This window comes from Atractosteus spatula, chromosome 1 (assembly GCF_055471065.1).
Source record: "Atractosteus spatula isolate fAtrSpa1 chromosome 1, fAtrSpa1.hap1, whole genome shotgun sequence".
In the NCBI taxonomy this organism is placed as follows: Eukaryota; Metazoa; Chordata; class Actinopteri; order Semionotiformes; family Lepisosteidae; genus Atractosteus; species Atractosteus spatula.
Window position 1 is genome coordinate 37,634,279 of NC_142706.1, and position 28,000 is coordinate 37,662,278.

Below are 28,000 nucleotides of genomic sequence, written 5' to 3' on the forward strand. Positions count from 1 at the left end.
TTTGCGTAATATGTAGACTTTCCAACTTTGTAGTGACACTTAGTTCAGAACATGATATCGTTCTTTAGAAATTCCTATGTAGCGTCGGATGCAAATATACAACAACAAATCTATTTAATCTAATTTTTAATGATCATCAACGTGGTTACAAGTCACTTAATCCATCGTGTAAAGTGCATGCATAGTATTAAAAAGACTGAATAAATTGCAGTTTTTAAGTGTGAATTGCGTCTGTTCTTTCCTCTTGCCTATGTCAACATAACAAATCTAAGGTTTACATGGTCACGCGGGTGTGAAAGATTCCACAAAAAGAAAGAAAAATGCTGTTTCGTGTTTTAACAAAACGTGTGACTCGAACGCACTTCTGTTAAGTTTAATAAAGCAGTTTGAACATTTAGCCGCCCTTTTGGGAGGAGCGTTTCCCTCCTCGTCATCATTGTCAACAGGGAAGCTGGAGCCGGAGCCGAGATGTGCAAAGGCCGGCATTTATTGTGAATTAAGATGTTTCTTTTTTGCGTTTCTTTCGTTTTTTTGCGGATAGTGTCAGCCTCCGAAAACCACGGAATGGAGAAAATACAGACGTTTGTCATCCCACACAGTCATATGGATGTGGGCTGGGTGTATACAATACAGGTAGTTATTACCGTATTGCACAGTATTTTTTCATGTTTGCTGGATTATGGCAGTAATAGGTACATATTTTGTATCATATTTCTAGCTGCTGTAAGGGTCCGTGATTTATCTGACCCACAGTTCTCAATTTGGATGTATTTTTTTCGCAATCAGTAATACAGTCTTGTGATTTTTCTGTTGATACTGGTATTTTGTAAAAGGATGCGTTTTTCTAATTGTGTTTATACCAATAACTTTATTTTTTGCGCGAACCATATCCGACTCAGGCCAGAGGTGTTAAGGAAATTAAGCCAACGCATCTTGTTAGTTGCACATGATAAATCATATGACACTGTGCCACGTGATATAGTTTACTGGATGTTCAAAAGTGAATATCGAAAGGGCTTTGGTTAAAACTTGTTTGTGAAGTGTGAGTTATCTGCAATACAGCGTGGTTCTAATATTTTTATTGCGTATCAGCAATCATTACACCAGATCAAGTTCAGCTGAAAATTAGTTTTAATGTAGTTGAGAAGGTTCTCTAGTTTAGGCACGAAAACCTCAGAAATATGACTCGACCAATAGTAGACGTGTCATTTGAATTAATGTATCAATATATTACTATTTTGTAAATATATCTTGTTTGTTGTGTAATTTGTGTGACACTACAGATAAAACATCAACAAATTCAAGCAATGTGTTTAATAATGTATATACTCTAGGTTAAACATACCTAAAAATAGGTAAACATGCAAATGGAAGGTATGTGGATGTGGATTTAAAACTGACCAGAACAGGAGACACTGTTTTACCCAAAGGGTTGTGGGAGTCAGAAACAATCTACCCAGCTGTGTTGTTGAAGCTGATATCTTAGGTTCATTAAGGAAACGGTGGGATAAGATCCTAGGCTCACTTACAGTAGGTGCTAAATACCAAATGAGTTGCCACCTCTCATTTGTACCCATTTTTATTTTCTTATTATGTTTTCAACATAGCATTAACCTATTATTTTCAGTATGCACATATTGCATTTTTAATAAATTACTATTTGTTACTTGCAGAATCTCAGCCTAGGTTATAAATTCAGATCTACAGTATATGAGCTTTCAGCAGACAGGCTGAGTTGAAGTTTTCACTCTGGTTTTACAGGTGTCCTAAAATACTTCTGGAATATTCCATTGCTGGGTAGAGGCCTCCGTCAACTGGATCAAGGAATATCATGAAGGAGTTGTCAGAGCACAGTGTTACACTCCCCAAAATGGATGTTGTTTTTGCATCCTTCTTGATAAATTGTAGTTTTAATAGTGAATTTCGTCTGTTTTTTTTCTGTCAGCTGTATGTTTTGGCCTTCAACATGGTCATTTATACATTTTTTAACAACAACAGTTATATCTGCTTAGCAGAAACCCTCATCCAGAGCATCATACAGAAAATAGGTTTAAAATATACAGCAAAGAGAAGTGCATTGAAAATGCAGTAGGACAATTGGAAAACAAGTACAAAAAAATATTAATAACAATAAGCAATAATGAAGCTGTAAAAATTAAAGATTCAATGCAATGAAAATGAAACCGTCATTAGTAATACTGTGTCAAAGAAATAGAAGGCAATCAGAACTCCAGTTGGTCTAGTTTACCCATCTCTAAAAACACGATAGACACAAGCATGTCCGATAATTCCCAGTTCTCTCTGTTTACTTAAATCTACATCTCATTAGCCTGTTAATGCCATGAATGGCTCAGCCAAAAGAAGCCAGCAATATATTTGTTTCCGGTCAACAAGTATCATGAAAATATTCCAGATGTATTCAGTCATGAGTCTTTACAATACTATATGTTTGCTGCTATTCGTGCAATTTTGAGTTTGAAGAATTGTTTGGTGTGGAATGGCTAACCAGCATACATGGTTTGAAATTTTTTACATTTGTTTTTTATTTTGGTATTATAAGTGAGGTTTTAAGGACGAAGCCTGGTAAAAACTACAGATTTTCTGTAGTGGAAAATGTCTTTTTTGCAGAAAAGTTTTATTTTATACTGTTGGTTTATTTCTTAGGTATATCCAACAGTGAGCAGTCTTAATGTGTTGATGAAACTGTTGAATATACAGTATATGGATTTTGTGATGTGGACAGTGATTGACGGGTGTGCCAGCAGGTGTCTAAGTCCAAAGGTTATGACATTTGTTAAACCAATAACAATGTCATTGTAATTTATGAGCTGAACTGGAATGAGAACGTGCAGGCACAGCAGTCCTTCAGCACAAGAACTGAGGACCACTGGGCTAGACAAGCTGTCACAAACCATGTTTTGTGTAACAGGAGAGCATGCATGCTTATGCAGCCAACGTCTACACTTCTGTTACTGAAGAGCTGACGAAAGAGAGGCACCGCAAGTTCATTGCTGTGGAACAGGAGTTTTTTCGCCTGTGGTGGGACTCCGTGGCTACCGAGCAACACAAAAAGCAGGTACAAGAGGACTCTTCTACTTCCTAATCAGATTTAAAAATCTTTTTCTTATACTTTTCTTTCTTGTGATAATTAGAGAATAATTATGTGTAACATGGCATTCCTATCTCAGAAAAATTGAATAAAAACAACATTCTGGAATTTTAATACAGTACAGATCCATTTTTGGGAAAGCACAAATATTATAGTGTCCTCAGTCTCCATCTGTCTCCATCTCCTCTGTCCATACAAAATTGTTCAGTCCCCCAAATACATGGTAGAAATAATTGTTCTTCTTTAACAGTGGTTCAGGACAATGTTTATTTACTTACATCTATGTGCTATGAATCATGACATTGAAAGAGACAAAAAGCAATGTGCAGTCAGCCTCTCTGTCAGAAAAACGTGGTAAATCACAGAGCAGAGAGGAAAGACAGGTGTTTAATATTGACCTCCATTATTCTCTCCAGTTGTGGCAGTTGCTGAAAGAAGGACGTCTGGAGTTTATTATTGGAGGGCAGGTGATGCATGATGAAGCTGTGACAGATCTTGAAGACCAAATATTGCAGCTGACTGGTATGTTTAGTGCTTACATTGTGACTTTCATGATGAAAATGAAAAAAAAAACAACACTTACAAGTGTGGTCTTCTCTTTCAAAATGCATAAAGGCAAAATTATAATACAATTCCAGCTTCACAAAGAATGTTAGCTGCACCCAAGATGAGCTTGCATTAGAGCTCATTGCTGTGCACACAGTTAATCAAACAATTGAAACTTATTCTTTAGATGGAAATTAACAATCAGGGTGGTAATTGTGCAAAAAGCGGAAATCTAAGCATAGCAGGCTGCTGGTACAGTATTCAGATTTTGAATAAGACCAGGTTGTTTCAATTCATCCATCACACAGTAAAATACAAATGGAAATAACATATAAATTATTCTCCCTGTAAAACACCTTTTATATCACACTTCTAAAGGGATAAAGACATTCAGGAGACTTTGGTACTGTATGTTCCAGATAATATATATATATATTGTGTGAGTACCTTTTAGAAGTGCTGTCCTAATTGAGTTTCTCTTTTCCATACCTACTGAAGAGGGCCATGGGTTTCTCTATGAGACTTTTGGAGTGAGACCTCAGTTCTCTTGGCATGTTGACCCCTTTGGAGCCTCTGCTACCACGCCAGTGATCTTCGCACTTGCCGGCTTTAACGCACACCTGATCTCGCGCATTGACTATGACCTCAAAGATGATATGCAGAAAAATAAGGTAACTTTCACTATTTCGTCTTTAGTTCAGGCTGCGTGTTATAGCATATGTGGAACTACAGTACGTGGTTTTGATGACTGAATACCTTTCAGTTACTCTATAGGATAGTGATATTGTGTTTCTGGCAACAAAAATGAGGAGAGGAAAGTGGGTTTATCAAATTCTATACAGTATATAGACCCTTGTATATATATTGTTAATTGTTAATTTGTTAACATATATTGTTAATATATATATGTTATATATTTGTTCCTTGTTAATATATATTAACCATTGTAAAGGGTTAATAAAGTGATGTTATATGCTTCCCTTTTTAGTAATCATTGAGTTCCAGTGAGCCTGGAGGCTAACCCAGCAGGCACAGGGAGTCAGGTGGCACTCTAGACAGGATACTAGTATTTCAAAGGAGACGCACACAGTTACTCATGGGAACAGTTTGGAGATGCCAGTTGTGCTGTCTATCTTATCTGTGGACTGCGAGAGAAACCTTGAAAGCTCTTAACTGACAACCATATTTAGTCCCATTGTACCAACCATCCCTATTATTTAGAATTTAATAGAAATGTTGCCTTTTGTTTAACTTCAGAAAGGGTTTGATAGATATTAATGTGAATAATTTTCACGAATAAAGTCTTTTAAAAAAATGTATGCAAACCAAACACACCAGTTTCTTTTAATGTAAATTATTAAAAGTTTAAATTTTACAAACTGTCTGTTTTACAAAGTAGTTTCCTTTCAGCATGGAAAAGAAGTAGATTCCGTTTAAAGTCATGCATTTCACACCATCTTAATAATTTTATCTGTAAATGTCATTGTTGCTTTTGATGATTTGCCTGTCAGCAATTGTGTGATCTGAATACAGTTCCAGATCAGATCTGTAATGTCTCTGAGTCAATATCAGAACCCAAAATAACAATGAGGTGCAGTAATGTTTTTGCCTGTAAACGTTTATCTTGTAGTCTTTTAGATGCATCTCTTCTACATTTTACATGTGGTAAAATTAATATTAATTTGCTTCAGTGCAGTTAAAGTATAAAATCTCTGAATCAAAATTATAGACATAATCTGTGAAATTTTTACTAATCCTGTCATGATACACAGTTAATGACAGCTGTTGTTTGTAATGTAAATTAAGTAGCCAATAACTAACATAAGTAGCTATAATAGATCTCAATAAATTTTGCATTTTGAACCTGCAGGCAAGTGTTTGCAGCCAAAGTCCTGCAGATATGTATTTTGAACTGTGATGAACAGAAGATCCATATTATTAGACATGATTAGCAGGGCTTTAATGTTCTTTAATCAGATGTTCTACTGTTGCTTCTGAAGCCTCTAAAGAGTGCATCTTATGTGTTTGACGTCAGAAACTGCAGTTTGTGTGGAGGGGCTCACCATCTCTGGGTGAGAGGCAAGAGATCTTCACTCACATCATGGACCAGTTCAGCTACTGCACTCCATCACACATTCCCTTCTCAGACAGGTAGGGCTCCCTGGCAGTTAGACAACAGCAATGTATTCATTTCTGCAACGTTTTTGTGTTTTAATGTGTTTGACCAGTGATCTAGGGAATATCACACTTGCGTTTTTCAAAATAACAGGAAGCTGAGCTCTTACTTTAAGAATTGTGTGCGTGCGAGTCTGCTGTATCAAAAGGTCTGAAAGCTTTGGTTTTGTTTGGGGGAAAAAATAAACTGCACCCCTCACCAGCTTCCCATCAGTTTTCAGTAATTTTGCTGAAGACATTTGCCTATTGCTACACTAGCTGCCCGATTCCTGATTTTTGACTCTAGAAAGAGAGTTAATACCAAGGAAATCTGTGCTGCACCTGTACCTGCATAAATAGGTTGATCTTTTGCCTTTAAGTCCTTAATCAGTGGCTGAATTGTAAATATTTTTTCGATTCTGGTTGGTTTTCTCACTGTTGCAGGTCGGGATTCTACTGGAATGGTGTGGCCCTTTTTCCTGACCCCCCTAAGGATGGTGTTTATCCTAACATGAGCTTGCCTGTCTCCAACGACAACCTCCATTCCTACGCTGAGACCATGGTGGATAATATCAAACAGAGGGCAGCCTGGTTTAGGACCAAACATGTACTCTGGCCATGGGTAGGTTTAAACGTCCACAACATGGTGTTTTGTTTCATAGCATAATATGATGACGTCGCAACATAATGCAATATGCGGACAAACACGGGGGCATTAATATCTCACAGTGTGGGTTTAGATTTAATTATCCCAATGGAATTTTATAAAACTCAAAAGACACGGATGTAAAATAAGACTTTCCACAACCTCAATTAAGTTGTAGCTCTTTTCATTTTCTTTGCATCCAAGCACTTAATTCATCTCCTGGGCTCCATCCTGGAGTCGCCTGTCTTTGATGGCAAACTATTTTTAGCATTGATTTTATGAAAGTTTCTTTCGCTTCCTTTTTATCAGTTCACCGTAGCCGACCTTGTGTTCTCAATTCACCCGGTCATACTGAGCCATGAGGACTTTAACTTTTACATCAGAGGTTTTCGTCCCTGGTTCTGGAGCAGCGGAGCGTTCAAAAAAGATAATAAATCGAAACCTTTTTTGAACAAATACCTTGCGTATTCAAACTCGGTGAATTTTAAGGGAGTTTAAATGTTAAGGCGAGTTCCTTTTAAGGTGCAGGCGAGCTTCGGGACTGTAATTGAAACAAACAGCTGAAGAACAATTTGAGCTTGAATTGTACGTGAAGTGTACAGGCCTAGCTGTGAGCAGTCCTGACGCATGACAGACAGCCCCTGGTTTCCAAGTCCAGTTCTGGACTGGGCCAGCTTCTGTGTGGAGTCTGCACGCTCTCCTCAGGTTTGTGTGTGGGTTTTACAAGTGCTTCAATCTGCACTAGCATTTCAAAGATCTGCTGGACAGGTTAGTCAGCATCTGAATTTTTACATGTGTGAAATGTTTACATGTAGGTGCATGTCCTACGATGAACCCCTTCTCTGGTGTGAGCCAGCCTTACATCCTTCTGGTTTTGGCTTCAATTTTTGCGGTGACTCTTAACCGGAATAAACAGTTTTCGGATGAAGGATGAATGGTGAAATCAGTTAAAGCATTAACTACATCTTGTCTGACAGATGTGTCCAAGCGCAGTTCAAGTAAACTCATATACAGGTGACGTGATAGGCATCAGATGACTTGAATAGTTTTAACTTTAGTGTTTACTTTCACTTACTCTCGAGTGGGTGGCACAGTGGTTAGCATTTGTGGTGGGGATGCCATCTGCTTGGAGTTTGCTTGATTTCCCATGTTCACGCAGGTTTCCTCCTACTGTCCAAAGACTTGCTGGCTTCTGTAAAATAAGCCCTGCTGGGAGTGTGTGCATTTATGTGTGTGTCCAGGGTGTATCCCGCCTTGCAGCCAGTGCTTTCTGGGACCACCGTGACCCTAAATGGAATAAGAGGGGACTGAAAGGGATGTGATGTGATTGGATTAGGATAACATGGGACTCAATATTGACAATATTTCCTTTTCTTTCAAAATGTCTAACAGGGCTGTGACAAGCAATTCTTCAATTCCTCAGTTCAGTTTAAGAACATGGATCCTTTGCTGGCTTACATTAACCAGCACAGTGAGGAGTTTGGGGTTACAGTGCAGTATGCCACTCTTGGTGAATACTTTGAAGCTGTTCATAAAGCAAACCTTTCCTGGGATGTAACAGATAGCCAGGACTTTTTACCTTATTCCACAGGTAGGTATTAAACTGGCATTTTGCTTTAAGGAAGATTTAGTCTGTTTAAAAACATATATATAAATACATTGAGGTTTAAATTGTGTAGCACTGAAGCAAAACATGTTGCAACACTAGACTACGTTTGTGGTATTGCAGAGAGTTGCTGTAGAAACATTGAATTTTATGTAAACCTTTGGGAAAGTTTTGTCTAATCTTTAAAATTTGGCACTTTCATTTAACCTTCTTAATATTAACAAGACCCCAGTGTTACAATTATTCTGTTGGGGATGTGTTGTACCAGTCCTCCACAGTCCAACGCTTCCTGTAGTTACATTAATAATCATCGGCATTCATCTTAGGAAAATTGTTGGATTGACCAACAAAGAGAATAATTAGTGCGCAGGTAGTTATTAGGTTATGAAATCCAGAAGGCCTTGTAGCATCTAAGGCTCAAAGCTACAGTTGTGAGAAAACGTTTGTAAACCCATAGGAATTATCTGGATTTCTGCATGAATGGCTCCTAAAATGGGATCTGATCTAAGTCATCATAATAAATAAAGACAAACAATTTAACAAACAACACACACAACATTTTACATTGTCATATCTTTATTGAACAAATTTTATTTGTTCTTTATTTATTATGATGACTTAGATGAAGATCAGAGCACATTTTAGGAGCCATTCATGCAGAAATCCAGATAATTCCTCAGGGTTCGCAAGCTTCTTCTCACAACAATATTCATGCAGCCTGGATGTGTGTGTTATCAGACTGGGATGTTAAGGGCTAAGCAGAAGCACTTGGACGATCAGGAAGCTTTGTTTGTCAACAGATCCCTTTCAGGCTTGGACGGGGTTTTACGCCTCTCGGAATGTGCTGAAGGGAGCGGCTCGCAGGGCGAGCTCTCTTCTGTTTGCAGCGGAGTCGCTGTTCACAAGGTACAGGACAACGTTCCCGGATGGACCGATCCCCAAAGAGTGGGCTCTGCAGCAGCTGCGAGCCCTCCGATGGGCCGTCTCGGAGGTATCTACTATCAATAGACTAATTGGGTATTTCTGAAAGTAAACCCATCTCTTTCTTGCGCCGCCTGTTTTTATTTTAACCACAAAAATAACAAATGTTTCCTTCACGGTGAGGTTCAACATCATGATGGAATCACAGGGACAGAGTCCCCCAAAGTTGCTGACATGTACGTAGACCATCTTGCCCAAGGAATGATGGCTGTGCAAGAGCTAATGGCTGCAGTTTTCCTGTTACCAAAGGGAGGCAGCGCGCCGTTCACATACAGCCAAGAAACCGCGAGTAAAGGTATGTTCCGGTTTTGCAAAATGAGCAGGAGACCATGGCGAAGTGGCACTAAATGCAGAGCACTTTTGCCAGGGTTTCGTTTTAAATTCAGTACCATAGTTCTTCAGTACTGCATTGTATTGAACCTTTCAGTTATGAGGAGGGGAATCAAAATGAATGACCTCAAAGCAGAAACTTACATTTTTAAAGTTGAATTGCATTTATATTGATTGTGTTGTCTTAAAAACAGATTCTTCTCAGGATCCTGAACAGCACATCATAGTCTATAACCCCCTGGCATGGAATACCACTACATTCATCAACGTTACAGTGACCTTCCCAGTGGCCAGGGTGTATGATGAAGATGGAAAGCCTGTTCCCGCACAGGTACTGCAGAGAATTTAAGCAGGGAGTCACAATACACTTCAAGATTATAACGCAAGCAATACATTAGGGTACTAAAAAAAACAAGTTTTAAAATAAATAAGATCTATATTTTATTACTATTTCTCAAAAGGTCCTTTGGCCTTGATGTGTCTTGAAGACACAAATAGAAGTTTATGGCTAATTAACACTGACCTTGGAAGATGCTTCATCTAACAGAGGATTGTGGGAATTTGGAACCAACTCCCAAGTCATGTGGTTGAAGCAGATTCCATAGAGTCCTATAAGAAAGGATTATAAATCTTCCAGTAGTAGGTACCAGTAACCAAAAGAGCCATCTGGGCCAAATTGCATCCCACTTGTAACCTTTATTCCAGAGCCTCGTAAGATTTAATTAAATTTCTGATATTCCCAAGGGATATTCTTATTTTAAACCGTGTGCAGTACTTCGGTACCACTGTTAATTTTAAAGTACGTGATACTTTCCATTTTTACTGTAGGTGTAATGCAATGATATAGTAAAGAAATGGCAACTGCCATTACCAGATAGTTCCTGCAACTGTAGGAAAATCATCACTATACTTTCAGAAGCTACTTAATTCAGTTTTAAATGAATACACACAACTTCACGCTGAACTACCTCTATTTGTGTCACCTCTTTTTACACGGTTCATTTTTTCGCTAATCATAATTCCGTCACGGAAGATTTACAAAAAATATTTTTTTTCTTTAATAGATCCAGAAATCTCCTGAATCTGTTTCTGCGTATGATCTGTACATCCTTGTGAATTTAAGTGGACTGCAGTACAAGAAATACGTGATAAAATTTTCTACATCACCCCGCTGCAAAGACTCTGAGTCTTGGCCAACTTGTTTTGGAAGAGTGGTGAAATTTGACCGCCAGAAAGTTAAGAGTTCAAAGATAACAGGCCGGAGGCTTCTACCTGTCATGAATAGATGCTATATGGTGATGATTGACCTGGACACAAACTTGCTCCAAAGCATAAGAGATAGGTGAGTTGTGTGCTATGACTTAAGATATATCACATTGTTTAGTTATGCTCTCACTGTTTTTTTTTCTGCAATGTAACTAACCTTGCTTGTGATTACTCTGTATTTGTAACATGCGGTGGTTCAGTTCAGCTGAATCTCTAAATGGAGGTTATTGTGTACTGTTCTGTTGTAGCAGGCTACCTGTATTAAGAGCTGCAGTAACCAGAGACTACCACTAGAGGCCGCTGAAACAGCTTCAGAACACTTGATTTATTGTTGTAAAGTTCAAGTTCAAGTTTATTGTCATTATACTCATATACAGGTATATGTTATAACGAAAAGCTATTTAGCTAGCTCTCGGACATAAGTGGTACAAAGAAAAAAAACAACAACAATACAATTGTATAACAAAAGAAAGACAGAGACAACAGGCAGTGTGCAAAAACAACAACAGGCAATGTGCAAAACAACAAAAAGGTAACAGGTTATGTGCAAAAACAAGCATCAACAGAATGAAATAAAGGGATAGAAATTATGGGGAGTGAGCTTTTGACATGTATGGTAGAGGTAGATTTTCAATGTGTGTTTGGGTTTTTGGTAAGGAAGAAAGCACTGTGAGGTTCAGATCATAGGTGAGAGGTGAGGTGAGAGTGAGAGAGGCTGGGAGTTTAATAGTTTGATATTGCGTGGGTAAAAACTGTTTCTGAGTCTGGTAGTCCGGACCCGAATGCTCCGGTACCGTTTTCCAGATGGTAGCGGATCATACAGTCTGTAGCTGGGGTGTGTGGGGTCTTTGATGATACTTAGAGCTTTCCTCAAGCACCGTCTATCATAAATGTCCTGTATAGATGGGAGGGCAACCCCAGTGATGGACTGGGCAGTTATCACCACCCGCTGTAGGGCTTTGCGGTCAGCAGTACTGCAGTTGCCATACCACACTGTGATGCAGCCTGTCAGTGTGCTTTCTGTAGTGCATCTGTAAAAGTTAGTGAGGATCTGGGGACATATCTTAGCCTTCTTCAACCATCGTAGGAAGTACAGGCGCTGTTGCGCTTTCTTAATCAGACAGGTGGCGTTGAGAGACCATGTGAGGTCCTCGGTGATATGGACGCCAAGGAATTTAAATTTACTGACCCTTTCCACTTCAGTCCCGTTGTTGTGGATAGGGGCATGTCCGGTTTGCAGTTTCCTAAAATCAACGATCAGCTCCTTGGTCTTGCTGATGTTGAAGGTGAGGTTGTTGTCATCACACCACGTTGTAAGGAGATTGACCTCCTCCCTGTAGGCCCTCTCATCATTGTCTGTGATCAGACCTACAACTGTGGTGTCATCGGCAAACTTGATGTTGGAGTTGGTGTTGTGTTTGGCCTTACAGTCGTGGGTATAGAGTGAGTAGAGCAATGGACTAAGCACACAGCCCTGGGGGACCCCAGTGTTCAGAGTTAGTGTGCCGGAGGTGTGGTTTCCAAGCCTGACAGCCTGAGGTCTGCCTGTCAGAAAGTCCCGAATCCAGTTGCAGAGATGGTGTTGAGACCCAGTGCACTGAGTTTCTTGACTAGTTTGTTTGGGATGATAGTGTTAAAAGCTGAGCTGAAGTCAATGAATAGTAGTAAACCATTATCAATGGTAGATAATTATAATAATAATTAATAATTGCTTACACTTATATAGCACTTTTCTGGACACTCCACTGAAAGCACTTTACAGGTAATGGGGACTCCCCTCCACCACCACCAATGTGCAGCATCCAGCATCGACGGCAGCCATAGTGCGCCAGAACGCTCACCACACATCAGCTATCAGTGGGGAGGAGAGCAGAGTAATGAAGCCAATTCATAGATGGGGATTATTAGGAGGCCATGATTGGTAAGGGCCAATGGGAAATTTTGGCCAGGACGCTGGGGTTACACCCCTACTTTTTTCGAGAAGCGCCCTGGGATTTTTAATAACCACAGAGAGTCAGGATCTCAGTTTTACGTCTCATCCAAAGGACGGCGCCTGTTTACAGTATAGTGTCCCTGTCACTATACCGAGGCTTTAGGACCCACATGGTCCTTTATTGATATATATAAAGATGGTGTCTTTATTATCCCCTGGGGGCAAGTTGTTTTACAGCAGCAGTGTTGGTGTACAGACAAACACAAAAAAAAGAAACAGCAATATACATATTTACATAGAAAGTCAAGATTTAAGTAAGGATATGACTACAGGTATGAATGATAACTTAAATTTGTTGGTTTTGGTGTTGGGGAGTCAGTATCTGCACTCTGATGGGAGTAACTGGAAATTATTAAACAAGGGGTGTGAAGGATCTTCGCAGATGGATTTTGCTTTACGCAAAGCATGTGAATAATAGATGGAGGAGAGGGCTGGAAGATCAGCGCCAATGACCTTCTGGCATATTTTCACAAGTCTGCCCAGTTTGTTCTTGCTTCTCAGATTCAGGTCACCAAACCAGCAGATCAGGGTAAAAGTTAGAATAGATTCAAGGCAGGACCGGTAGAACAAAACCAACAAAGAATCATCGACCTTAAAATACTTCAACTTCCTTAAGAAAAAAAAGGCGCTGTTTAACTTTTATGAGGATCAGGTCAGTATTGGCTTCAAAGTTAAGCTTGGAGTCCAGGACAGTCCCCAAGTACTTATATTGTTCTACGAGCTCCACTGAATCTCCCCCAATGTAGGTTAGGGTGGGAGTGTGGGTATATTTCCTGAAGTCAGTTATCATGTCTTTGGTCTTGGATACATTTAGCTTGAGGACGTTTGTTTCACACCAGGTGGCAAACAGTTCAATTCAAGGTGCTTTATTAGCATGACCGATGGGTACAATCAGTCTTGTCAAAGCAAATAAAAATGAAATTATTAACATGAAACAAAACAAAGAAACAAAATAAAATCTACAGACATATTACAGACATTTACAACAAAGACATATCATAAAATATTTACATATACTGTAAACATATGGAGCATTATTGTTAGACAGACTCACTGTTCCTCAGGCTGTGACAGGAGATCACATACTGGGCTGCCAGTTCAACTGAGTTCCCTCCCCCCTCTCCCAGTAGGATTGGGACCCGTTGTGATTCTGGCACGTGTGGGAACTCTGGGATTAGATTTCTGAATTTAGGGAAGAATGCTTCTCTAATCACAGAGTGTCTGTCACAGTCTAACTCATCAAGGATTGGTCGGTGGCTCCACTCATAAGCTTGCAGCAGGCTGACAATGACAGAGTCGTCTGCAAATTTGATTGTGTGTCTTGAGTGCTGATAGGTCTTGCAATCGTTTGTGTATAGAACAAAGGGTAAGGGAGACAATACATATCCTTGGGGGGACCCAGTAGAGGAATGCCTTTTGATGAATAAAACATTGTTGACTCTCACCCTCTGGGTTCTGTCAGTTGGGAAATTGGTAACCCAGCTGACAAGATGGAGATCAAGATCAAAGTTTGACAGTAGCTTAGTTTGTGATTGATTGTTTATAGTATAGGATGTGCATGTTTGTCTTTGTATATATGTGTGTGTTTGTGTCACAGTAGACAGAAGTAAGAGCAAGTTTCACAGAATGTTGCGGGGGGGTGATAGCCACTCTCTCTAGTGAAGGTGTACCCAAGCGAGGGGTCTTTTGCTATCCAGTGATGGGGTACCTAGCCTACCATTTCCTTAATTGGACACTTAATTGAAATAACAAGCTGCCTGATTGGAACTTACTTGTTGAACACTGTATTTATGGGCAACTCCACACATGATAAAGAGCTGAAAACAATGAAGAGTTCACAGTTATCCTTTTATTGGACCAGTTAAGAGTTTAGCTGAAACACAAGTGAGCGTGTGTGTGGTTCTTCAGGTCATGGATTAGGACCCAGCTGTAAGGCAGGGGTGTCTTCTAGATTCTGTTCTAACTTGAGCTCCAAGATACAAAAGTGTTTTAAATATGTTGAAGACCTGTGTAATTGTAATACTTCAAACCTGCTTAAAGGATATTTTTGAAGTACCATTAATGAAATCAGTTTTGAGCTGTCGGCTTTAAAGGAACTTAAGAAACATCCTATATATATTGATGCAAAAACGTAATTGTTCAACTGACAGCTCATTTTGAAACAAAAATCAGGAGACACTATGACCTCCAGGGACCCTAACACTTCTGCTCTGGGGCCTTCATTGTATTTCTATGGGACAAAGTTCTTTCTGTTTTCTGTTTGGTTTATTCTGGAGAAGATTTTGTGATTTATTTTGTTGAACACCTTCCTTTCAAATAAAACCAGGCTTGTTCTGGACCTGAAAATTTACCATCAGAGTCCTCTGCCACCTCCATTATCAGTTTCATGTGATGAGGTCCTGAGCCTGCGGCAGGGATCTTCCACAGCGTGTGAAACAGAAATCTAAACAAAGAGGAATGTCTACGAGAAAAGCTGAAGCTGTTAATACAGTAAAAAAATGAGGTTAAACGAGTAGATGCTGGTGATGTCGTTGATTGTGACCAAACCGGTGGAGATGGATGAAAGAAAGCAGACACGGAAGACTCGATTGGAAAGTTGACACTCATTTAAGATACAAAAATATACATTAGCGATTCTTTTACTTCATTGAATTTACCACTCTATATAAATTAGTACATCATGTGCATTAATATATTGAGATCTTCTGAAGGTCCTGTTGTTAGCCGAATAAAATGTCTACATTGATTGCCCATTCTCATCTGTAAAGGCATACTGTGCAAGTATTTACTTGGGTTCCATAAGTCCAGTTATTTCATTGTGATTTGAAAGTGTTTCTTCTTTCCAGGACAAGTCAGAAAACTGTAAAGTTGACCCAGGATTTTGCAGAGTACTATGTCAATGGGGACGTCCAGCAGGGACCCATCTCTGACAATTACATTTTCACTGCCCGTGGGTCAGCTGTCCCTGTTTTTAAAGCTGTTGGCATGGAAATTGTTCCTGGGAAGCTCGTGACGGAGATAAGACAGTACTTCTACAGGTACCATAATTTTTTTTTTCTTTTTGAAAGCCTCCAAGTTATCAAATTGCCAGGATGCAGTTTTTTTATAATGCCTGTATAAAGTTATCAAAAATGTTTTAAGTCTGGATTCTTGTCTGCTTGTTGCTTTCTTCAGAGAAGAGACTGACAAGAACTACAGATATGTCATGTACACAAGACTCTACAGCGTGCCGGAAGAGTATGAAGGGGATTTGGTGTGTCATCGTATAGAGCAGAGTTATAAAATTGGCCCACTAGAAGTGAACAGAGAAGCTATCTTGAGGACTGTCACTGATCTGAGAAATAACAAGACTATATTTACAGACAACAATGGATTCCAGATGCTGAAGAGACAACACAAAATGTTTGTGAACAATACTGTGGCGAGAGTGAGTGAGAACATCTACTTTTTGCTCCACCTGTATTTATTTCAGTGCATTGTTTAACACAAAATGAATCTGGTCAGATGTGATATTACATTTTAAGAAACCAGAAGCTATTTTTAGTACATTGTGTGTCGTGTGCTTTTGGACCTTACTTTTAAGATCTTTTTCGTGTCCATTTGTATTTTACTTTATGTTCCTTATTGCAGAACTATTATCCAATGGTGCGTACTGCTTACATTGAAGACAGCTTGATGAGGCTGGTATTTCTAAGTGAGAGATCACATGGAGTCTCCAGTCAAGATCATGGTCAAGTTGAGGTGAGACCCCTGATTTTCTGTCACTAGAAATGATTTTGTTAATTGAAACACTACACAAGCAAGAAATCGCTGGTTAAGAGAGTTCTTTAGCAATATTGTAAGAAGTTCACTGTACATACTTGGGCCCTGTATTCAAATCGTGTATATGCCTGAATCTCTTATGCTTCACTTAGGAACCAATTTCTTAAATAATGAAAGTTTTAAGTTTTTTAGATTTTTGTTTTTGTCCATAAAGAAATAAACAAATACAAAATCATAGAACAATTGTTTTTTTTTCTCTAAAACATTATCATTTTGTGCTTTCGGTAATATAACTGAATGCTGTAGCAAATAGCAAGGTTTTGTCTGACAACGGAATAATTGATGCCTATAGGAAAATCAACACCTGTGTTGATTTCCGGTTTCAAATTCTAGATTTTTTCTAATAAAGAATGAACAGATAAATTAATAGAGTAGGAGTTTTGAATACAGTGGAAATATGACTAAACATCATGGTAGCACAGTAGAAAGCATTGCTGTCTCACAGTGCTGGGGCCCTGGGTTCAATTCCTGGGGTGCTATCTGTGTGGAGTTTTTATGTTCTCCGTGTGTTCCTGTGGGTTTCGTCGGGAAGTTTCAGATTCCTCCCACAGACATACTGGTAGGTTAATTGGCTTCTGGGAAAACTGGCCCTGTTGTGAGTGTATGTGTGTCTGTGTCTATAATAGACTGGTGTCCCATGCAGGATATACCCTACACTGCACCCGTTGCTTGCTGGGATAGGCTCCTGCTCCTCCTTGACCTTGAATTGGAAGAAGCAGTCAGAAAATGAGTGGATGGAAATATGATTTTAAGATGTATTTTTACTGCACTTGTATAGATTTACAACCCATGAACAAACTGGGTTCCCTGTGGGTTTTTCATGTCCAACCACAATTTTCCTAAACAGATTACACTCCCTGTTTTATCTAATGGGCAACGTCTGGGTGACATTGCACGTGTTCTTATTCCAATAGCCTGATTCTGCATGTCTGATTCTGCTTTTGAGTAATATATAGTAAATCATTTTTAACTGTTTGAGCGCTGGTCAAATTTAGCAATGGTGATTTCTTCAAAACCTGAGAAAAAGGTTTTGTATTTTGTCTGCAGTGCTGAGTGCAGTGGCAGCCGTATTGCAGGGCAGAAGCAACAATAATGAAATCTTGCTTTGAGCAGCGATCCACTGGGCACGTACTGCGGTTGTTTTAATGTGGTTTTAATATGCTCCCACAGTTGGGCTGGTTTGTAAATCTGTATTAAATTAATAACCACGAGCCTAAATAAAACATATTATTGTGGTTGTCACTGCCGTTTTTAATCTAAATATGTGTATACTTCAACCATATCAAAAACACAAGGTTGTATTTGTGTACCTGGCCTGAGACAGACACCCCTTGTCATTGTGTTTCAGGTCATGCTTCATCGAAGGCTGTGGAACAATCAGAAATGGAATCTGGGATATAATCTAACTCTGAATGACACCTCCATTGTGCAGCCTGTCCTGTGGATGATCCTGGGGTCTAAGTTCATGACTTCATCTCTCTACCAAAGAAATTCAGTGGCTCTTGAACACAGGCCTGTGGTAATGCTGATTGACACTCCAAGTAAGACATGTTTTTCCTGATAATTCCACTTTATAAACTGCAGTTGTGCTCGGTTATTTTGCATTTTAATATATTATAAAAGACGTTTAAAATGTTGCTGAAATGCTGAAAATGTTCAGTTTGTAAAATGTCTGCATAGTTATTCTTGAGACAGTTCCAGATTTCAGAAAATTAAACAACTCAAAGGACCACTGAGCAACTATAACTCCAGTATAGCAGCTAGAAAGTACAACATCATCCACTTAGATTCGTGATTTGTATTAGGATCCATGCAGTGTTTTTGTTTTATTACATTCATAAACTCAGTGTTCAGCAGTGTGGAAATATAAAAACATCTGAGTCCCGGAAGAAGATACTCCAAGTTGCTGAAAGCAGCTTCTGTGGTCCAAGTTGCTCCAGGCCTCTGATGTTGTTAGATTTCTTCATTCTAGAAATTGCTGACAATGCAGTAAAGCAATCAGATGGCAAATAATCTTTAAACAAATAAGGCAAGTGGTTGTTGTTAATATAGTGATAATTTTGTGATACTGTGATAATTATCGCTTCAAAGAAAGACATTAATATTGACACGTACGCAGTTCAAAATCAATGCTTATTAATATCCTGGAGTGAACACTGACAATATGAAGATCTGGAATCACATGGTATCCATTTATTGCTGAGTTCACCTCTTCTGATGTGTACTCTAAAACACTGCTTATGAACTGTGTTCACACTTTGGGTAATTAGGACTTTTAACTTTAGTACCTCAACACTCAATTCCAGGAAAGGCCTGGACTTCCACAGAGCCCAAAGAACATATCAGCCTTCCAGTACAGCCTGTTACTCTCCCAGTAAACCTTCATCTTCTCAGCCTCAGTGTTCCAGGCTGGAGGTACAGCTCAAACCACACCAGACATTGGAGAGACGTTCTGCAAGGTACTTTTTATATGACATTTCGTATTATTTTAGCTAAAAACAATTTGATTTAATTGAATTACCAGGTGCATTATATTCCTTTGTGAAAAGTTAGGGAAATAGTTAGGCTCTCCCATCCATCCAGGACATTTATGGCAGATGGTGCTTGAGGAAAGCTCTAAGCATCATCAAAGACCCCACACACCCCAGCTACATACTGTTTGACCCTCTACCATCTGGAAAATAGTACCGGAGCATCCGGGCCTGCACTACCGCCACACTATCAAACTATTAAACTCCCAGCTTCTCTCACCCACAATCTGAACCCTTACAGTGCCTTCTCTCAAAACTCAAACACACATTGAAATCTATCTCTACCTCACATGTCAAGAAATTGACTCCCCATAATTTTCTATTCTTTATTTCATTCTGTTGATGTATGATTTTGCACAACTGATGTTGTTTTGCACATTATCTGTTGTTGTGTTGCACATTGTCTGCTGTCTCTGTCTTTCTTTCCTTATACAATTGTATTGTTGTTTTTTTTGTACTGCTTACCGTCTGAGAGCTAGCTAAATAGCTTAAAAAAATTCCTTATACCATATGCCAGTGTATGAGTATAATGACAATAAACTTGAACTTGAAATAGGGGTGTGAAATTCTAACAGTTACCACAAGAGTGTGCCATCAACTCAAGACACGGGCTGTAAAGAGCTCTAATAACACTGCACATGAGAATTCAGGGAGCGATAAAGGCTGATTGAGGAATCCAGTCATGCTCTCGGGTGTGCCCCATTAATCCTGGGGCTATATCAAGGCATCTGAAAGAATGAGTATTGATGGAACTGTAGACTCTTCAGAGTGAGGTGACTGCAGAACTTTTAAGATTTACTGTATTGAAGAGCAGAGTAACTCTCTCGGGAAGAGAGAGAGAACCAGGAAGAGGAAAAGCTCCTTTGACCGAAAAGAAGAATATTTTGTTCTCCCCAAAAATGCTTCATCTAAAGTAAATGGTAACTGCCATCCCAGGTATAAAGCAAGGAAAACCCAGTTAGTTATCTGCATTTGCCCATGACCATGTCCAGTAGTTTCCTAGTCCTGGTCCTTAAATAAAACTGTACCTACTGGTTTTTGTTCTGACTGGGCCATCTATTACCAGTGCCGTATTGTACATTTAACACTTAAGCTTGCTGGCTTAGACCATTTTCTGTACTCAGTCCTTGGTTTTAAAAGTACAATAGTTAAAGTGCATTACTTTTAACAGCTCCAATACACCAAATCTGATGAAGCCTCTCCTGTATTTGCCAATTAAGAACTTGCTCCCTTATTTCTGACTAAAGAGGCCTCCATAGCTCATAGATTGATGTTGAACAGCTACAAATGGGAATGGCACTGTGGCAGCTCAGGCAGCTCTCATAACGAGTCAGTGTTTTTTTTTCCTTCCTCTTCAGTCCAGTTGATTTTATTTCAGCTAGCACACCTGAATGAAGGGGGTCCAAGTCTCATTCAGCTTTTCAAGGTCTGAAAGCAATTTTAAAAAGACCTACCACAGAATATTTCAAAATCAAATCAGCAAACACAAATATGCTCCAGGACCAGGATCAGGACAATTGTCAATTTAGGATAAATGTTAATCTATTACTGTTCTTAAGCATTTCAAACGCGAAACATCCTCGACAGGCTGATTAATAAGGGAGAGAAGTTGAAAATCTGATGTACTACTACCACAAATAGTCAGTTCTTTGGTTTTATTAATATTAATATGAAACATGCTTGACTGACACAACCTTTACTTATAATTTAATAGTACAGCTTTACTTATCTGCAGGGTTAAAAGCTTATATACAAACCTTTGCCCATGCTACATTCACTGTTTTATATTTTTTTCCAATCTTTTAAATAGCAGATAAATAGTAATTGTGCATTAGAATGTGCAGAAGTCATGTTTACGTTTGTACCTTGCAGAGGCTGTGTTAACTTCTTTTCACTTAGAGATTCTGTGAAACAGGCAATTCGACCAGGGGTGTCCAAACGTTTGCGTACAACTGTCCATTCTAAGTGCTTCATCCTGCTCAGGGTTGCTGGGAGTGCCAGAGTCTATCCTGGCAAGCAGTGGGCACACAAGGCGGGATACAGCCTGGACTGGCTCAGCACCAGGGCAGACGCACAGTCACAGACATGTACACGTTGGCACCTAAACCCAATTAACATACCGGTATGTCTTTGGACTGGGGAAGGAAACCGGAGCACCCAAAGGAATTCCATGGGAACACAGGGAGAACAAACAAACTCCATGCAGATTATACCCCAGGAACTGAACCCAGGGCCCCAGTGCTGCATGGCAGCAATGTTAACCACCATGCTGTCCTGTGCTGTATCGATACAGATATTGTGTTAACTATCGCTACTTGTTTATTCACAAAAATATTGATCGCACAAATAAAAAATACAGTTTTAGGAAGAAAAATATTTACAGTGTTTCATTCTTTAAGGCAAAACAAGAAAATTAGATCCTGACTTTGACCGAGTATTGCTAAGGATCATGCATCTCTATGAAGAAGGCGAGGACCCTGTTCTGTCACAGCCTGTCACTGTAAACCTGAAGGTACTGGACAATTCTTTGTAAAAGCTTTATAGTTGTTTTATTTTTTTATAGTTTTTTTTTATTTAAACTCCCTGTAGCACCTGTAGGAGTTTTGTGAATTTACTGGGACAATTTAATAGTTGTAACAGTAAATAACGAGGTATGGTTCTTTATGGCTATTAGGAATCAATCGTCAGAATAATCAGCAATACACACACACGGGTTCAAATACACAAAATACATTTATTGATACATAAAATTGTGCATATAAAAATATATAACAGGCTGCCTGGGTACAGATGGCAGATCCTATTGTGAAGGTTACCAAGATACAAAATATATATATATAATCATGAAGAGATACAAAACAAGGAATATGCCTTTAGTATACCATTCGGCTATACGATCTCGTTAATCAGTCTCATTAACCTCGATTCTACATTAGACTACTCATAAGTAAATGCATTACTTATACAAATTAAATTGATATCAACCTGTGTGGAGAATCAATTGAATTCTCGATCAGCAATGTGGAATATTGGGTTTGCTTATCCAGATGTGGATTTGTATGTCCCGGCACAGACAGCAAAGGACAGCTGACTGGTTCTGTCGATCCAATCGGAGCTCCGCTGGCTCGAGGCCAACCAGTCCTGGTGCAGCCCAAGTTGTAGGGAGAAAGAGGAAGAGAGTCTGTCGGCGGCACGCTAGACAGTCAGGCTCTCAAAGGACCTACTAGTTAGCTCTGGGCTGAACTAGGAATTCTCTGTGCACAGGGGGTGACTTCACGTGGTCCAGAGCAAGTCACTCTTTAGGGGGAGGAAACTTGGTTTGCTTCTGGCATAGCGCTGTTTCTGAATAAGGGTATTCAGGTGTCAACAAAGTTCCAACCATATGCTTAGTTGATCAGGCGGGCGTCCATGGTTGCTGCTGGCGGTTGAAGAGGTCCTTGCTGCAGGCTAGACCTTGGCAGAATTCTGTCTTTACATAACGAGAACTGTTCCTTTAGGGAAGACAAACATCCCTAATCAATGTACCAACATGAATGACTCTCTGTGGCTTGGACCACAGAGATGAGAGAGAGGGGCCTTTTCTGTCTTATTAATAAGCATTGCCTCTACATACCTTAAGTAACTCTTCACCCTGTCTTGGGTTATTTCTGTAGGTGGATATCATAACTGTTTAAGAAAGCATTCTTTTTATAGTCTCCTGTAGAGAACTAGAAAACCCCTTCTGTCTACCACTGTAGAATCCCATCTCATGAGAGCTTATATCACCACAATGTGTTGAGCTTAAACCTCCAGATAGGGAAATAATAACACTGGCGGGGGGGGGGGGTTGGGAATACTGTCTTTTATCTTGGTAAACACCTGTTTCAGTGATGGCCTTTGTCCTGTTCTCAGCTTTTTCAATGAGCAAAGAGGGCTGTTCTTTTAAAAGTAGAAATAAGTTATTCGACGTGTTGTTGTGTGCAGATTCAAATTATAGGTCTTGCATTTCATTTTTACCTTCTGTCCTCCTCCTCCTTCCCAATTCATATCATAAGCCTCCTTTAGGAACAGAAGATGCTATGAATGTTCTGTACATGTGCCTGTTTTATGTGAAGAGAATTTGAATGGAACTGAAAGACCCAGGCATAGGATACCCATTGACCGTGTCTTTAAATGTGTGAACAGGAAGTCCTGAGGAGCTTGGGCCAATTGAGCTCAGTGGAAGAACGTTCTCTCACAGCAACCTGGAATCTCTCAGAGCTTAGAAGATGGAAGTGGAGGACAACACCAAAGAATGTCGAGGGTGAGTTTAATTGCATTTCATCAGAAATTTGAATCAGGTTAGTCATATTCTCAAATCCTTATGCTCGGGTTCAAAATGTACCACTGTTGTAAACGTCTGGTTTTGAAAAATAACACATGATTTAGGCTGGTTCAGAGCTGTTTGCAGTGATTCATAAACATGATTTGGTTTGTTCATTAAAGTTTGTGAAGCAATGTCTCTATCAACTTAATAATGCGCATTACACTGTAGAAATTGGATGTTTTTTTTAATTAAAATAAGCAAACATAACAAATTCCACAATGGAATAGTACCTCGAATGTTTTATAAATATTCCCTTACTGTAACTTCAACCCTAACACTGTTTACAGCTTCTTAAGACTGAACTCTAGCTCTTAACAGTAAGCCAAGTTGAATTTTAATTGAAAACAAAGAAAGGAATCTAGAACAGAGGAAATCTAAAGATGCTGCCATCCATTTTCTTACAGCTTTATCTAATACATTTTGTGAGCGAGCCGGAGCCTATCCAGGCAAGCAGTGAGTGCAAGGCAAGATACACCCTGGATGGGACGTCAGTCCGTCACGGGGCAGACAAACAGGCACAAACACACACTCACACCAGGGTTAATTTTCCAAAAAGCCAATTAACCTTCCACTGCGTCTTTGGACTGTGGGTGGAAACCAGAGTACCTAGAGGGAACCCAAGCAAACTTGCAGAGAACATACAGACTCCACATAAATAGCAGCCCAGGAATTGAATGGTAGACCCCAGCACTGCAAGGCAGCAATACTAATCACTGCACCACCACAACACTGCATATGAAGAAGTAATGTTTAATAAAATTAATTAAAATAATGAATAGCCATCACATACAAAGAGCGTTTTGAAGTATCGAAGCATAATGTACTTGTACTCTTCCTTAAGAAAAAATGTAATGTTTTTGTTTGCTTTCTTTCCAGAGCTGAAAAACCCTTCTGTTACAGAAGACTTCAGTGTTACAATATCGCCTAAGGAAATCAGGACATTTTTTGTGCACTTTAATTAGCAATTAAAATATGCCAGTAATCTTCTATGAAGATGGCTTAATATCCAAAGCTAGGCATTATCAATGCACTTTATTTTCCTTCTTTTCACCTTCAGCGATGTGACAGTTGAGCAGAAAGATCAGCTAACAACAATAAATTAACAAGGAACAGCCTCTGTGGTGTAATTGACCTTTTTTTTGGTAGCATTTTCTGTAAGTAAATGCTTACATCTTCCTTAAATCATTACTCACTGCTGGATGAAGATCTCCCCTAAGCTATTCAAAGAACATCTGTCTTCATAGTTATCTGTAACCACCTGTATTTTCAGAACATATTAATTTAATTCTGCCATCTGACATGAGTTGGAAATTTGGTCTCCAGGAATCCTTTTTAGCATTTTACTGACCTGCTGTGCACCACTCTGATTGTAATATGTTATATCCTTATGATTCAAGCATGCTTTTGTATCCATTTACATATTAACAGTGAAGCTGTGAATCATTTCAGTATCTGTAAAATGGTCGTGTAGTTTTGACGGTATTCCAGACATCATGGTTTAATTTTAAATAGATTCTGACACTACAGTATATCTCTCTAGCAGATTGGAAGGGCATTGTTTACTCATAATGACTTGGACTTCATTAGGTCTCTGCTGTAATACAACATCGTGTAATACTACCCTGTTGTTCATTTGTCTACTTAGCAAATGCCTTTATTCAAAGCAGTTTGCATAAAATAATTTTGAGTTACAGAGATTTTAAGAGAAAGATTATTGCATCCAAATACAAATCTTTGTCACTTCATCCCATTTGATTCCTGTGGTACAGTTAGTCAAACATTACTCTGTGCAGTTGTAGCAGTGACTTGACCCCCATATAGATTACATGTTTAGTCAGTGGTTTATTTTTATTCTAAGGTGTGTAAAAATACTGCACACTGTAACTATAAGTTGTAATCATTTTATTGTTTTTTTTGCCTAAAAACATTAAACATTAATATTTGCACTTGATTATATGAAGTTTGTGGTTTTTCAAGCAAAAGCTCTGCCATACAGGCCAGATGTCTTTAACCGAGAGACGGACTATGCATGGTCTATGGCTAAAACAGATGAACAGAAAGAATTCTAAAGTTTTCTCTCTCCTTGCACATCAGCTGAATGAGTAAAGGTTTGTCTTTATGTTCCATCTGCATTCTCAGGAAATCATTCTGTCGTCATTGCTACCTAACAATTATTTAATTTCACAAAGCAATTACAACACCTAACAAGAAAATGCATTTCCTCAGCTGAGAGCCAACCCCCTGGGCTTTAGGACAAGGATGTCAGAGGAGACGTGAGAGAGAGAAGGTAACCAGCCTTAGCCAGCAGCCATATCACCCTGCAACTCACAACTGGCAATCCACTGAAGCTAAGCAGGTGTGAGTCTGGTCAGTACCTGGATGGGAGACCTCCTGGGAAAAACTAAGGTTGCTGCTGGAAGCAGTGTTAGTGGGGCCAGCAGGGGGCACTCACCCTGCAGTCTGTGTGGGTCCTAATGCCCCAGTATAGTGAGGGGGACACTATACTGTAAACAGGCGCCATCCTTCGTATGAGATGTAAAACAGAGGTCCTGACTCTCTGTGGTCATTAAAAATCCCAGGGCGCTTCTTGAAAAGAGTAGGGGTGTTACCCCTGCGTCCTGGCCAAATTTCCCATTGGCCCTTACCAATCATGGCCTCCTAATAATCCCCATCTATGAATTGGCTTCATTACTCTGCTCTCCTGTGGTAGCTGATTTGTGGTGAGTGTTCTGGCGCACTAGGGCTGCCGTCGCATCATCCAGGTGGATGCTGCACATTGGTGGTGGTGGAGGGGAGTCCCCATTACCTGTAAAGCGCTTTGAGTGGAGTGTCCAGAAGTGTAAGTGTAAGCAATTATTATTATTATTATTATAGCCAAAGTTGAGATAAGGTGGTGATTGAGTGGAGGAGGGATGCTGCAAAGACAAAATACAGGGAAAAGAGGAAGTAATATCCTGGTAGATTACAAGTTATACTCCATTGAAAACCATGCTCAAGTTGCTTCATTTTAACATTGAGCTTCTGTTAATCAAATTATGATTCCTTTTGTAGCATATTCTTTTAATAGAGACTATTTGGTTATACTGCAAAACAAGTTTAGAAAGAGAATTTTCTCTGTCCAAACTTAATATTTCCATTTAATGATGTGAAGCGTAATCTTTTAACTTTGTCAGATATCTTAAACAAAAACTGTTAGACTAGCATGATGTTGTGGTTGTTTGTTGTTGTGGTTTTGTTTGTTGTGCATATGAAGACATGACTTCCTCTGTCCTTGGCAAGTCAGTTGCATCAGAACCACGATCTCTGCCGCTACAGTGTTAGAGCTAAAAGGCATCTAACACAAGAGTTTTGAAAGTTGGTCTTTTTTATTAGCTGATTGGCGTAAATGTAAAGTTCTAAAAGACCTTTTCTAGGTCAAGGAATAAGCATCTGACAGTCACACTAGATACTAATGAATTATGTTACTCACTTTCTACTGTGTTTTACCTTAAAACTGTTTGAATCCTTATTGTATACTGAGTATCGAATGAAACGTCACTCTATGTTTGTATGCACAGTTACTGTATATACAGATTTTGGGGATTGATTAAATGTTACTTCATTTTTTCAATGTTTCATGTCTGACAGTTATACGTTAATGTTAGTTTTGCATCAAAGCTAAATTGTCTTTGTAGGAAAAACGTTGCTCAGGCAGAGGTGATTTAAGCTGTTAAGTGTTAAGCTTGGTGAACCTCAAAAAAAGAGCAAAGGTCCCAATATGTACCACTTATCAATAAACAAATCTACACTGTTTCTCATCATCTTGGGTGTTCATAGTTATCCAAACATTTTCCAATTGTCCCATACGTTATAGCCGACTACAGTCCTTTGATGATAGGCCATGAAGGTAGAGACCACAAGTCATGTCACTTCACCAAAATTGAAGGGTAGGGCAAAGTGTGATGGTGTGGGTCAGGAGAATCTAGTCACGACAGAACATCACTTGTAATGATTGATGGTAACCTCACTGCCAGAGGCTACATTGATCAACTCCTGCCATTCCTGCATATTTTTCCAGACATCGCAGCATTTCAGCAACTCAGTATCATTGTTGCTACTTATGTTGCTACTTATGTTTAGCCATGGATGCACTACTCTCCAGGGATGAACATCTGTGGGATGATCTGGGGCAATGTGTAACATCTAGGGTTCAGAGACCAGTGAACAGGCACATGCTTGTCCAGGCTCTAGTAGCAAATTTACAACCTGTAGTATCCGTCACAAATGTACGGACTGTATTTCTTCCAGCAGTTGAATACTATAATGCTGTGACTTTCACAGTAAACCTGTTAATGGCAAATGTTAATCAGTTTAATAGCATTGCCAGTGCACTGTCTTGTCCCTTAAATGTCATTGCACCGGCTGCAACACTGTTATTTAACTGATAACTTTGTAAATTAGGTTCAATTGAAAGTGCTAAATTTTTTTTCATAAACTGAATGAACTGTCTTAAGATAACAACAGTAACTTTCAATGTTTTCCAATGGAATAAAAGCTGATCTATTTAATTTGAAACCATTGGGCTTCTTAATGTATAGAGGTTTAAACTTTAAGAGGTGACTCTTTAATTTGATCATTCTCTTTTATAGCTTTTCTGCTAACTGTAGGATTGGATTTCATAACTGGGATGTA

At 39.2% G+C, this 28,000-nt stretch overlaps 1 protein-coding gene across 3 annotated transcripts; it reads left to right on the plus strand.

Moving 5' to 3' along the window:
• Positions 1–403: 403 nt before the first annotated feature.
• man2b2 (mannosidase, alpha, class 2B, member 2) lies at positions 404–25,277 on the plus strand. 3 transcript variants are annotated; one of them, XM_088907576.1, is made up of 19 exons: positions 404–633; positions 2,930–3,076; positions 3,526–3,631; positions 4,154–4,326; positions 5,691–5,806; positions 6,254–6,431; positions 7,848–8,046; positions 8,862–9,052; positions 9,166–9,337; positions 9,567–9,703; positions 10,437–10,714; positions 15,478–15,669; positions 15,806–16,058; positions 16,262–16,372; positions 17,802–17,994; positions 18,760–18,912; positions 21,384–21,496; positions 23,149–23,266; positions 24,206–25,277. In XM_088907576.1, the coding sequence occupies exons 1-19, from the start codon at positions 502–504 to the stop codon at positions 24,289–24,291; spliced, it is 3,048 nt and encodes a 1,015-aa protein (XP_088763702.1). In that variant the 5' UTR covers positions 404–501; the 3' UTR covers positions 24,292–25,277. The 3 variants fall into 3 exon arrangements, with proteins under 3 accessions (XP_088763702.1, XP_088763782.1, XP_088763865.1); XM_088907656.1 differs by having other exon boundaries at positions 424–633; positions 1,762–3,076; XM_088907739.1 differs by lacking the exon at positions 21,384–21,496 and having other exon boundaries at positions 433–633; positions 24,206–24,444.
• Positions 25,278–28,000: the final 2,723 nt, after the last annotated feature.

Excerpts from the sequence above, each read along its gene's own strand:
- man2b2 (XM_088907576.1), top strand. The coding sequence starts at position 502 with ATGTTTCTTTTTTGCGTTTCTTTCGTTTTTTTGCGGATAGTGTCAGCC. Across the intron at positions 5,807-6,253 it reads CACATTCCCTTCTCAGACAG|GTCGGGATTCTACTGGAATG; the intron begins GTAGGGCTCCCT and ends TCACTGTTGCAG. Across the intron at positions 23,267-24,205 it reads AACACCAAAGAATGTCGAGG|AGCTGAAAAACCCTTCTGTT; the intron begins GTGAGTTTAATT and ends CTTTCTTTCCAG.